Here is a 13,550-nt window from a genome sequence, read left to right as displayed (position 1 = left end):
GTCTTCTCCAACACCACAGTTCTAATGCATCAATTTTTCGGCGCTCAGCTTTCCTCACAGCCCAACTCTCACATCCATACATGAGCACTGAAAAAACCATAGCCTTGACTAGACGGACCTTTGTTGGCAAAGTAATCTCTCTGCTTTTTAATATGCTGTCTAGGTTGGTCATAACTTTCCTTCCAAGGAGTAAGCGTCTTTTAATTTCATGGCTGCAGTCACCATCTGCAGTGATTTTGGAGTCCCCCAAAATAAAGTCTGACACTGTTTCCACTGTCTCCCCATCTATTTGCCATGAAGTGATGGGACCAGATGCCATGATCTTAGTTTTCTGAATGTTGAGCTTCAAGCCAACTTTTTCACTCTCTTCTTTCACTTTCCTCAAGAGCCTTTTTAGTTCCTCTTCACTTTCTGCCAGAAGGGTGGTGTCATCTGCATATCTGAGGTTATTGATATTTCTCCCAGCAATCTTGATTCCAGCTTGTGCTTCTTCCAGCCCAGCGTTTCTCATGATGTACTCTGCATATAAGTTAAATAAGCAGGGTGACAATATACAGCCTTGACGTACTCCTTTTCCTATTTGGAACCAGTCTGTTGGTCCATGTCCAGTACTAACTGTTGCTTCCTGACCTGCATATAGGTTTCTCAAGAGGTGGGTCAGGTGGTCTGGTATTCCCATCTCCTGAAGAATTTTCCACAGTTTGTTGTGATCCACACAGTCAAAGGCTTTGGCATAGATGCTTTGTCTGGAACTCTCTTGCTTTTTCAATGATCCAGCGGATGTTGGCAATTTGATCCCTGGCTCCTCTGCCTTTTCTAAAACCAGGTTGAACATCTGCAAGTTCTCAGTTCACGTATTGCTGAAGCCTGGCTTGGAGAATTTTGAGCATTACTTTACTAACGTGTGAGATGAGTGCAATTGTGCGGTAGTTTGAGCATTCTTTGGCATTGCCTTTCTTTGGGATTGGAATGAAAACTGACCGTTTCCAGTCCTGTGGCCACCACTGAGTTTTCCAAATTTGCTGGCATATTGAGTGCAGCACTTTCACAGCATCATCTTTCAGGATTTGAAATAGCTCAACTGGAATTCCATCACATCCACTAGCTTTGTTCATAGTGATGCTTTCTAAGGCCCACCTGACTTCACATTCCAGGATGTCTGGCTCTAGGTGAGTGACCACACCATCATGATTATCTGGGTTGTGAAGATCTTTTTTGTACAGTTCTTCTGTGTATTCTTGCCACCTCTTCTTAATATCTTCTGCTTCTGTTAGGTCCATACCATTTCTGTCCTTTATTGAACCCATCTTTGCATAAAATGTTCCCTTGATAGCTCTAATTTTCTTGAGTATTACACTCACTCATTTCATTCAACTATATTGAGAACCTACTGTGCCTGGTGGCTCAGGTAGGAAAGAATCTGCTTACAATGCAGGAGACCTGGGTTTGATCACTAGGTGGGAAAGAACCCCTTGGAGGGGTAAATGGTAGCTCACTCCAGTATTCTTGCCTGGAGAATTCTATGGACAGAGGGACCTGGCCGACTACAGTCCATGGAGTCACAAAGAGTCGGACATAACTGAGTGACCAAGACTTTCAATGTGGGCCAGGCACAGTTTCAGTACCCAGGGATATAGCAGACAACAAATCAGAAACAAATCCCTTACCGAATTTACAGTGGCAGAGGGTTGGGGCTGGGGACCAACCTGCAGAGACAAAATACATAATAATATAAAATGCTAACTTATATGGAGCCAAAAATAATGCAAGGTGTGTGTGTGTGTGTGTGCCTGCATGTGTGCGCTTGTGGGGTGGGGTGCTCAAATTAGAAGATCAGATCCATGCTTGTTACAGATCAACTGATTAGGAGTGACCTTTGCTAGGACAGGTACCTTCTGCAAGAAGTGAATACAGGTTAGGCTTACTCGAGGATTCCAGGCAGATGAAAACTCAGGATGTGGAGAAAAAGCAAAGGTACCCTCTCTTCTTGGTGCTATCTCATAATGTTATTTTATTTTTTTAACTTTTGTGTTTTTTGTTATTTTGAAAGATCTGAAAAAATAAAAATAAAAAAATAAAAGATCTGCAAACTAAGAAATATGCAAATTGTATTTTTTTTTTTTTTTTTTTTTGCTAACAGCTTGAGAAAGTCACTGGTGGCTGCTTAATTTTAAATAAGCAGAACTTGTTGCTTGACTACTATCTGACCTCTGATTCTGCTTCATACTTTTACAATTAATTGGATTTACCTGACACTGTGTTGGGAAACTAAACACTTGTTATTCCAACTAACAGCCACAAGTACCTCCACATCATTGACGTCATGAATGCACTGTTTTCTGTTTCTGAAGTGTACTGTGAACACCCCTGGCATCTCAGAGCTTTTACTTCTGCTTTCCTGGGTCAAAACTAATTAGGGTCTTTACCTAATTAGCTACTAATGTGAGTACTCTCCCTCCATACTCACACGCTCTCTGAAGTGGCTTATTCTTTTGACACCTTGCTTATTCCCTTGCTGGGAACATATTTAGCATGTATTTAAGATCAGTTTTTCTAATACATTTTGGTTTTAATGAAGGAGGACCTTCCTCTAGTGATAGGACTATATCTGCCATGTCTTTATTAGCCTGGAGAACTGGAAAAAAGAAAGTAACCTGATAAGTAAAATGTAAATATTCCACATGTAGAAGATACAAATTCACTGAAACGTGAAAGTGTCCCAGTGCCAACTATACTTGGGCCACAAAGCCATGAGTTATCTATGGTTCTTAAAACTTTAGGAATGTAAAATCAGTTGTCTATCAGAGGAGACCCTTTTCAGGAATCTGCCCCTGTGTACTATTTTGCAGCAGTTTCAAGAGATTTATTACTTATGGTCTTGAGTCTTGGAGTGAAATCCCCTGGATTAGCCACTACTAATCATATACTTTCTGGTTGCTTGCCTTGCACTAGGCTTCTGAATACCGGAATCCTTCAATTCAGTGTCCTTTGCTTCCAAATTCTTATCTCTTTTCATCTGCTCGTTTTTTCATTCATTCTAAAAATAATTGTGTGTGTCTATCAGGTGCCAGGCATGGGGATGCTGCAGTGAACCCAACCGACCATTTGTCCTCATGGTATGTCTAGTGTGGTGGATGCTTCAACTGTCCTTCCTCAAACCAGCCCTAGGCTTAAAAAAAAAAGAAATTAATTAAAAAAATTATTTTTTAATCATTTAAAATAATTTATATATTTTTGGCTGCACTGGGTCTTCAATGCACATGAACTTTCTCTAATTGTGGCATGTGGGGGCTACTCTTTGCTGAGGTGGGCAGGAGAGCTTCTCACTGTGGTGGCTTTTCTCGTTTCAGAGCACGGACTCTAGGTACCCAGGCTCAGTATCTGTGGAACACCAGCCTAGTTGCCCTGCAGCAGGTGGCATCTTCTGAAGCAGAGATCAAACCTGTGTCCCCTGCATTGGCAGGCAGATTCTTAACCACTGGACCACCAGGGAAGTCCAAAAAATTTTTAATTTAATTAAAAAAGAGAGAGAGAAAACAAAACTGGGAGTTCCCTGGTGGTCTAGTGGTTAGGATTTGGTTATTTCATCACGGAGGCCCAGGATGAGTCCCTGGTTGGGGAACTGAGATGCCGCAAGCTGAGAGGCACAGCAAGAACAAAACTAAATCAAAGCAACAACAAAAAATCCCCAGTCCCTCTCCCGCTGGTCCTCGGAGAAACCAGTGCCAGCTTCTCCCAGAACCCTTTCTCCATGGTCAGTGCTGAGTTTCTGGCTCCCTGTCATATTTTCCCCTCCCACAGCCATGGCTGCTTCCTCTTTATGGCTAGTAAGAAGGCGAGAGAGGCCTGGAATGAGGAACCCAGAACCCACTCCATCCCACCCCCACCTCCATTCCCCCACCCCCATTCCCTTTTTCAAAAGAAAGAGAAGCAGCAGGAGAGTCGGATAGAGCTCCATTTTATTATAGAAAATAAAAAAAAACAAAAATAAAAACCCAGGCAATTGAGAAGGAAGGAGACACGGGGGGAAGAGAGTTGAGGTCCCTCATGACTCACCCCACACCTTCATAATTCAATTCAATTGTGAACCACCAGGAGGAACAGAATTAAATAACTAGAGGGGGATACAGAGTTAAGATTCCCAGCCTTCCCTCTTGGGGGAAAGTGAGACACGGTAATACTGAGCAAAAGTGGAAGAAGCCATGCCCCAGGTCCCCCCAGAGCAGGGACTTCAGAGGACAGGGAAGGAGATTCTACATGGACACGCAAGTAGGCGTGGCTTGTAAACCCAGGACTTTGGCAGGTGGGGCTGGGGATGGCGGGGGTGGGGGGCTGTAAACCAGGCTGTAGTCAAGAGAAGCAGCAGGAACTGTAAACAAAGGGGCAGGGACCTAAGGAACAGGAGGGAGTGGTGCTGTAAATGCAGGGGGGGTGGGTCTCCCAGGCAGATGGGGGAGCCGCCAGAGGGTGGTAGGGAGTTGAGGAGAGGGTACCCTGCCCATGGAGATGGCAAGGGTGCTCCATCTCTACCCCCCCGCCCTGTGAGCTCTGAGCTCCTCCCCAGGACTGAATGGGGATCTCGGATCACCTAGGAGGCAGCAGCGTGTCTGAGGAGGGTGGAAACTGAGTGGTTGCCTCTGCCCCAAGAAACAGGAAAAGGAAAACAAGGTGGAAGATGTTCGTTGCCCTTCCCTGCCAGGCTCATGCTGAGGGTCTGTCTGTCTGCTCTGAACCTTCTGGGCTCCAGAATCTTCAGTTCCGGGAAGGAGGGAGGTGTATTTCCGTGTTGGAAGAGGGTCACCTCCGGCAAGACTCATCTGTGGGAGAGGAGGCAGCAAGGATAGAGGATGAGAGAGGGTCTCCGCCTCCCGCCTCCCCACACACTCCCCACACTCAAGGCCAGTTGGCATGCAGAAAATCTTATAACCTCTCCCACATCCTGAGTGCCTATTGCACTAGTAACAGCAGCTATCACTCATTTCATTTAGTCGGGATTCTCTGCCAGCCATTCTCATAACTTGTTTAATCTTGCAATAACCCCAGGAGACGTTAAGTTATCAATGTCCAGCCATTGTTCCTAAGTGCTTCCCAAAAAGTTCTTAACCCTCTTAACAATTCCAAGAGGTGGTTATTATTAACCTCATTTCAGAAATAATAAACTGAGCCTAGAGGTCAGGCGGTTACCCTGATGTAACACCACAAAGTAAGAGACAAGATGGAATTCAAACTCAGGCCTGTCTGATCCAAATCCTGTGTTAACCACTCTAGAGCACTCAGAAAGAGTCCTGGTTTAGAAGTGTGGAGATCTTATGTGCCTTTAGCTTCTCAGGACCTCAGTTTTCCCATCTGTTAAAAGGAACTGCGAAAGAGGAGAGTGAAAAAGTTGGCTTAAAGCTCAACATCCAGGAAACTAAGATCATGGCATCTGGTCCCATTACTTCATGGCAAATAGATGGGGAAACAACGGAAAGAGTGACAGACATTATTTTTTGGAGTTTCAAAATTACTGCAGATGGTGACTGCAGCCATGAAATTAAAGGATGCTTGCTCCTTGGAAGAAAAGCTATGACCAACCTAGACAGCATATTAAAAAGTGGAGACATTACTTTGCCAACAAAGGTCCATCTAGTCAAGGCTATGGTTTTTCCAGCAGTCATGTATGGATGTGAGAGTTGGACTGTAAAGAAAGCTGAGCACTGAAGAATTGATATTTTTGAACTGTGGTGTTGAAGAAAACTCTTGAGAGTCCCTTTGACTGCAAGAAGATCCAACCAGTCCATCCTAAAGGAATCAGTCCTGAATATTCATTGGAAGGACTGATGTTGAAGCTGAAACTCCAATACTTTGGCCCCCTGATGTGAAGAACTGACTCATCTGAAAAGACCCTGATGCTGGGAAAGATTGAAGGTGGGAGGAGAAGGAGACGGCATCACCGACTCAATGAACATGAGTTTGAGTAAACTCAGGGAGTTGGTGATGGACAGGGACGCCTGGCGTGCTGCAGTCGATGGGGTAGCAGAGTCAGACACGACTGAGAGACTGAACTGAACTGAAGGAGCTGTTGGGCTAGAGTCCCCGCCACGCCCCTTCCAAAGGCCAACATTAAATCCCCCTTCCTCCTGAACCGCAGTGCCCGCTCCGACCAGCAGGCGGCGCCAACGGGCCGGCGGAGTCTGCGCTCACCCACTATCAGGGCCTTGGTGCGCAGCCCGCCCTGAAGCTCTGGCTGCAGCAACAGCTCCTCCTCCTCCTCTTCGTCGTCGGCTTGGGCCGCTGGGGGACTGGGGGCGCTGGGGGCCTCAGGCTCCGGGCCCAGCTCTTCTAGCACCGAACTCTCGGAGGGATATTGATACGTGGTCTCCAGGGCTGTCTCGCTGAAGGAGATCTTGAGCTGAGGGTGGGAGAGAAAGCAGGGAGGAGGCGAGGTCAGACCGCAGGGTGACAGGTGCAGGACCACGGGGAGTGGGGACTGGGTTTGCTGACTTTGCCCGCCCTAACCACTCTGGAAGCCAGTTTTCCTTTTGGTACTCGCTGGCCAATCCCAGATTTCCCCTCTTCAATCATATCGTTTGAAAAACATTGACTTTGGCCTGAGCTTTGGCAGGGGCCTGGGTGGCAGGAGTGAGGAACCCAGGATCAAGGTTTCTGCTTTTAGAGTGTGGGAGGTGGAAAGGTAGAGAAACTTAAAACCTGGAAATAAGTCCTGTGATCAGAACTGAGTCTTTGGGCACCCTGGAAGCAATCAGGGGGGCTCCCCAGGGGAGGTGAGAACTGAGTCTCCTGGGCAGGAAGGAGCTGGCTGGGAGGGAGTCGCAGGCAAAAGCCAAGACAGGCACACTGGTTTCCAGGGCCTTGGTCCCTTGCAGTTCCGGGGAGAACCCAGGACCCTGAACACCAGCCCCTCCCACCCCACTCACTCCTCTCCTGTAGCTGGAATGGGCTCCCAGGAAAGGGTCTTGGCTCTGTCAGGGGGGCGGAGACCAATAGAAAAGTCAGAGGAAAGGAGACTGTCCCCCAAAACCCAGGGAGATGATAAGCCCAAGTCCCTGAAAGCGGCAGCTGAGGGGGAGGTGACAGGGCAGAGAGGAAAGTCCAGGCAAACACGCGATGGGGGTGGGGAGTGCACCAGAAGGGACGTGCGGTGACAGAGACAGGCGAGCAGAAGGAATCTGGAGGGGGCAGAAAATCCTCGTAAACATACTGGCGCAAGAGCCGGCAAGCCCCAGCTGTTCTCACTACCTTTTTACCCTTCCCCTCTGCCCTCCTAAGAAGCTCACGGGGAAGGGGCAGGGTGGGATTAACTCTGGGAGCCAAAGCGATTAAGGAGACAAACAGGAGGATTCCATATGAACTGCTTGGAAAGGTCCAGAGGATCTCCTCGGGCCTTCTCTAACATCCGCTGGGGAAACCGGGGACTGGGGGCCCTGCATCCCCGAGTCTCTGCATGGACTGGCGTATGAGAAGAGAGAAACCAGGATGGTGGCTGGACAGGTGGTTGCTAACACCTGGGTCCCCATGGGAAGCAAGAACTCAGAGACACGTGTGTGTCACTCTCTGGGTCCAAACCTGGCACGGGCCTACCTCTCTGGGAACAAAAGCCAGAACCTGGCCAAGGCCTTGGAGGGGCTCCAATGTGCCGCTCCCCACTCAACACTGTGCACCCTCCTCCACTCCAGCCACATGGGCTGTGATTTCCTCCAGTCCCACCCCCAGGCATTCCTACCTCAGGGCCTTTGCACTGGCTGTTCCCTCAGCTTGGAATGCTCTTCCCCCAAATATTGCTGTGGCTCCCTCCCTATGGATCATGCTATTATAAAGTCATATTTGCTCCTCCTACCATCTGGCCCTCAAAGTTCCATTTGTCCCTGTCCTAATTTTTTCCCATAATCACTTAACCACCTTTTAACCTAACCTACCAAAAATAAAGTTAGTCGCTCAGTCCTGTCCAACTCTTTGCAACTCCATGAACTGTAACCCACCAGGCTCCTCTGTCCATGGAATTTTCCAGGTAAGAATACTAGAGTCAGCTGCCATTTCCTTCTCCAGGGGATCTTCCCAATCCAGGGATTGAACCCAGGTCTCTTGCATTGCAGGCAGATTCTTTACCATTTGAACCACCAGGGAAGCCCTAACCTACCAGAGGATTTACATATTTGGTTACTTATTTTTGTCTGCTGTCAATAGAAGCATGGAAGTCGCTTCAATGGGTAAGGAAGGCTCCATTCACCCAGACGTCAGATGGCATCCCAACAGAAGACCAACACTGGGGGAGCACTCTTGCGGGGCGGGGCGGTGCAGCCTGTACACAGACGACCCCCAGTCCGCATCTGTGGAACAGTCAGCTGGTAGAATTGAGTGACAGGAACCAGACCCCTTATATCCTAACTTCTCCAAAGGAACCACTTCTACTGCTGACAGATTTACCCAAACTTCTGGGAACCCACTTCTGTTTTCTTTTCATGTCACCTTTTTGAGATAACAAGCTCTGTAGTTTATTATCCACCCTGGTTAAAGGAGCCATTTTATTTGCACTCTGTCCATGTTTGTCTCTCCCCCAACCCTGCTTCTCTCCTCACCACCCCCCCAACTTCTGACAGGGCTTCTCAGGAATGCACAGCCTTCATGGGGTGTGTGTGTTTGGGGGGGTGGTACGGACGGGGTGACTCACTCCTCTCTCATCAGCTATATAAGGTCACGAGGGGGCTGGAGAGAGGAGGGGCTGACCTCCCTGCCAGAGGGGCCTCTGGGGAAGGGCACGGGCCACGGCCCAACCCCTGGGCTCCAGTGGCAGGGAGACGTTTGATGGAATTAGCCTGCAAACAGGAGTTATTTAGGGAAGGGGGGGTGGTGTTAGATGGCGGGGTCCTCCTGCCCCTGATCTGATAGGCAGGGCTGGACATGCCCGTCCCTGATGAGCAGGGTGCTGGGAGAGAGGAGAAGGCCTGAGGGGGAGCTGAGGGGAAAGTGTCTGGGCCCAGAGGACTCTGCACTGCTGCCTCCCCACCCCCACCCGAAGCAGCTGCTTCCTTATTCTCTCACCACATCCTGAGCTCAGTTCTGGCCGGGCCCATGGCCCTGTGTTTGCCACTCAGCCCACCAGCCTTCCGGCCCCCACCCCAGGCTTCCTGTTTGGGCGATCTGCTTCCGGCCCCCCCATGCTCCCTGACCTAGGACCTAGGACCTCCCTCCCTCTCGCAGGTCCTGCCCTGCACTCAGTCCCCGGCCTTTGGGCCCCAGACTTCATGCCTTCCCCTCTTTGTTCCTCCCCAGAGGCACAAGACAGCCTCTACGGTAGGAAGTGACTTCTCTGAACATCTCATCCTGGCTGTTCCTGACCTAGTTCCTTGCCCAGCCTGGAGGCAAAGGGGTCACCTAGCAGTCAGCTCAGGACAGACCCAGGGGCCAGGGCTCTGGGATGGGAGCTTAAGCTTCATGTGAAGATGAGCTGGGGTCTCAAGTGACTCCCGACCCTTGTGCTTTCCCACTGACACCGGGGACGCGAAAAACAATCTGAGGATGACACACACGGGATGAGGGCTGGAGATGTGTTAGATACAGAACTTCTATTTCCTTGCAGATTTTCAAGCTGGAAACTGGTGTATAGGGCAGGAGTTGGGCCAGCGCCAGGGGAAGAAGTCAGCTTGGCTGTTTCCAACTTCCCTGCACCGCCTTTTTTCCAGTTTAACCTCTGACCTTCTGCTGGCCCTGGTCCCCAACCCTGCCCTCGACTCCCATTGTGCTCTCTGCTCTCAGCACAGTGCCTCCAAATTCACTTCTCTTTCTTTCTACCCCAAGAGCAGGGAGAGGCCAGGATGGCAGGAAGAAAGGGGAAAACCAACTGCTGAGCCAGTTCTGGGGAGGGAGGGGACGCCCAGGGAGGAAGGACTGGAAGGGAGGGGTGGGGGGGTATTTTGGAAGAGGAGAAGGCTTTTCTTGTCCCAAGAGAGAAGGGAGCACTGTCTGAAGCCGTGGCCCAGCTGGGGGTGTGCAACCCCGAGGTCACCCACTTCAAATGGCCTCTGTGTGTGTCTCTCCCATGGGGCAGACTCGGGGTTCAAAAGCCTTCTCTCTGCTCCTTGGCCAGCCCCTGTTCCATTCCCCTCCCTCACTATCCTAGGATGTCCCCACTCCGCTCTGCAACCCCCTCCCCCTGCCTTGGGCCTGTGAGACGTTCCTCCACTCGCTTCTCCCTGCCATCTCTTCCTAAAACCCCAAAGCCACCCCCTCTGCCTCCCCAGGCTTCCTACCCTGGCATTCCTTTGCCCACTTTTGCCCTGCAGACCCTGCCCGCATAGACTCCAGGCTGTGGCCTCAACTCGGGTCTCCCACCCAGATGGGCTGGGTTGGGTCACAGACTTGGGAATGGAAAGCATGGGGTGGGGGGAACTCAGAGCCTGAGGGAGAGAAGAAGTGAGGAGCCCGGGCACACCCCGAGAGAGACACACCCAGGACAGCGAGCTTGATTGCGGAGCAGGCTCCTTGGGCTGGGAAATGAATGGAAAAGAAGGGCCACAAGAAGGAAGGGTGTGTGTTCAGGGGAGGAAGGGTGGTAGCAGGAATGAACAAGAATAGACAAGGATACAAGGATACAGAGATAGGAAAAAAGGGAGAGAGACAGGAGTCCACAAAGCAGTGATGAGTGGGATGGCCAAAAAGTCTGGGTTGGCTGCTCCCTACCTGTTTGTGGTGCCTTTCAGGGGACCCCTTGACAAGGCAGCTGCGGCTGAGGCGGAGGTAGCCCCCCAGAACCAATATCTCCTCGGCCGTCGGGTACCGCTTCTTCCCAGCCCCGGGGACCGCCGCGTCAGCTGTGGCTGGGGTGGCTGAAGTGGCGGGGGCTGCAGGGGGCGCGGACCGCCGGGGGTTGACTGTGAAGGTGTGTCCGCTGCGGCGGGGGGCCCCCACCCCTGGCCCTGCCTTCACCCCATAGAAGAGCCGGCTCATGAGGGGATCCCCAAGGGACTGGGGGGCAGGTGGGGCTGGGGGTGGGGGAGACAGAGGGGCTGCTGGTGGGGGCCGGAGTTCCCCTGCTTCCTCTTCCTGCCGTCTAGAGGCTCCAGTCCCGGCGTCCTCTGGGGAGAGGGGGGAGGGCGTAGAGCAGCGGTTCTGCAGGGCGCCCAGAGGCCTGCTCTGAGTTCCCGCCTCCTCCTTCTCAGCCTCCCCTTCTCCAGCCTCTGCACCCAAAGGACCCACGTGCTTCTCGGCAGACTCTGGAGTGTCTGGTTTCTGGGGCTGAGGCTCTGTGTCCCTGGGTGTCCAGTCTCGGACCTTTCCAGAGTTCAGGGTCCATTTCCACCCTTCTGTCGGCCGCAGGCCCCTCTCGCCATCCTCCACGGGGCTGGGCCTTTGCTCTGCTCCCTCTGGTCCTGCAGAGTGACTGTCTGGAGCCTCCCTTGTCGGGGTCTCTGACGACGCTGTGGTCCCTTCTGGGACCATCCTTGGAATCGGCCTCTCATCCTTTCTCCCCCATTCCTCTGAGCAGTCTTTTCTTTCTTCTCCTGAGCTCGGCCTCCACTCTGATGCCTCCAGTTGTCCCAAACTCTGTCCCTGAGACTCTCTGGGGTCAGGCCTCCATTTACGGGACTCTGTCAAGCCCAGCTTCTGGTTGTCAGGCTCTTCTGGGCTCAGTCTACTGTCCACCGCCTCTGTCCTCCTGGGGCTTTGTTCTCGGGGCTCTGCCAGTCTCAAACTCCGCTCAGGAGTTTCTCCATGGCTCAGCCTCCATTTCCGCACCTCTGACGGTCTGGAGCTCCTGTCTCCAGCCTCTCCTGGGCTCTGCCTCCAGTCCCGGGACTCCAAAGGCCTGGGGCTCGACTCTCGAGCTCCCCCTATCCCCAGCCTCTTCTCTCTGGCCTCCCTGGGACTGAGCCGCTCTTCCCTGGACTCTCTTCCCTTGGGGCTGGGATCCCGTGTCTCCCCGGGGCTGGGTCTCCGCCCCCGGGTCTCCAAAGGTCCAGGCCGTCTCTCCGTGAGTAGCTCTTCACTCCGCTGCTGTTGCTGCTGCTGGCGCTCTTGCCGGATAAATCGGTTCTGGTGTACGGGCCCAATGGCCTCCAGGAGGACAGCAGACTCATCTGGGTTTGGAGGTCCAGCCTCCGTAGTCCCAGGCGCAGGGCCAGGCTCCCCAGGAGACAGACCAAGCTTGGCCCGGCGGCGCTCCAGAAGGCCCCGCTTCCAGGCTGGCATCTGCGACAGCCGCTCCCGCTCTGCCGTCTCACGCCCGCGAACGGCTGCCTCTTCCTGCCGGCGCCGGGCTAGCAGCTGTAGCTTCCAGTCTGGGATGGTGGCCATGGTCGCCTTGGGGAAGGTGGGGGGAACACTGGGGGGCAGAGAACAGGAAGGAGAGGCTCCAGAGGGGCCCAGGAGGTGAGAATGGGAGGGGGGAGAAGAAGCGGGGGTCGGGGGGAGAGGTGGGACACAGTGGAGCTGAGGGTGAGGACAGTGGGCAAGGGGGCGGGGGGGGGGGCGGTCAGAGAAAGGGGAAAAACTGAGAAAGTGAAGAGGAAACTAAGAGCCAGGTGATGGGGTTGGGGGAGGTGGGTGGAGAGGAAGAGTGGAGATTCAGGGCAAAGAGACAGATTTGTGGGTACAGGTTACTGGGTATCAGAGACAGTCCCCGGGATGTGAGAAGAGAGAAAAACGAAAGAAGTTGGCGCGAGGGAGAAGAGAGAAGAGAGGCTGGGGGTGAGCGAGGCAGGATCCGAGAGAGGTTGTCGGACCGCTACCCCAGGAGCGGCGGGAGTGGGAAAGCGAGGTTAGCGGGACCCCCGCCGGAGAGGGGGCAGTGGGACCTGAAGGGGTGTCGGGAAGGTGGGAGGGCGGAGAGTGGACAGGTGCAGGGGAGAAGGGGGAATCGGGGGCAGAGGGGCGAGGGAGCTCGGCGGCTGCAGCCCGGCGAGTCTCAGAGCGAGCCCCGGAGGTTCGGGCTCCCCTTCCAGCTCCGCTCCAGCCACGCCTCTCCGACCCCCCAGCCCCCACTCCGCCCTGCACTCCGCCCCGGGGCGGGTCAGGGGAAATACCCTCCCCCGGGGACTTTCGGAACCCAGCGATCAGAGCTGCCAGTGCGTTCCCAAAACCTTGGCGTCCACCCCCCACCAACCCTAACCCGGTCCGGGGCCCGCCGCCGGCCTCCCCCACCGGCAATGCCCCGGGGTCCCGGGCGAGCGAGCGCCCCAGGCGTACGGAGCACCGGCTCCACACCGCTTCTCTCCGGAGCCGGCCAGTCTCGCGCCGGGGTCTTGGCGCTCATGGAACCCCGACCTCGCCAGCCGTCCCCACCCGGCTATGACCGCACTGACGGGCAATCTCGGCACAAAGAGAGGAGAGACAGCCCGAGGTCCGCGTCCGGGACGGGAGGGAGGGGACACCCCCTCCCCAAGTCTGAAGCCCCTGGGTCAACTCACACGCCGCGGGGCTCCCGGGGGAGGGGGTGCGAAGGAGCCTGACGTCCGGAGAGGAGGAGAGAGGAAGAGGAGGAGAGAGGGATCGAGGGAGATCCGGAGCCGGGGGGAGGAGGGGTGCGGGGGGGTGCGGGAGGGGGGAAGTGAGGA

General features: G+C 53.4%; 1 protein-coding gene across 1 annotated transcript; it reads right to left on the bottom strand.

Annotated features, from left to right (window-relative positions):
• Positions 1-3,942: 3,942 nt before the first annotated feature.
• On the bottom strand, positions 3,943-13,507 carry PPP1R18 (protein phosphatase 1 regulatory subunit 18). The gene is made up of 4 exons (XM_020888828.2): positions 13,404-13,507; positions 10,678-12,319; positions 6,184-6,391; positions 3,943-4,817 (listed from the first exon to the last, which is right to left on the bottom strand). The coding sequence occupies exons 2-4, from the start codon at positions 12,289-12,291 to the stop codon at positions 4,798-4,800; spliced, it is 1,842 nt and encodes a 613-aa protein (XP_020744487.1). The 5' UTR covers positions 12,292-12,319; positions 13,404-13,507; the 3' UTR covers positions 3,943-4,797.
• Between the last annotated feature and the right edge of the window lie 43 nt (positions 13,508-13,550).

Source organism: Odocoileus virginianus, chromosome 27 (assembly GCF_023699985.2).
Source record: "Odocoileus virginianus isolate 20LAN1187 ecotype Illinois chromosome 27, Ovbor_1.2, whole genome shotgun sequence".
Lineage (NCBI taxonomy): Eukaryota > Metazoa > Chordata > Mammalia > Artiodactyla > Cervidae > Odocoileus > Odocoileus virginianus.
The sequence above is the reverse complement of the archived record's forward strand: the minus strand, read 5'-3'. Positions and strand labels throughout refer to the sequence as shown.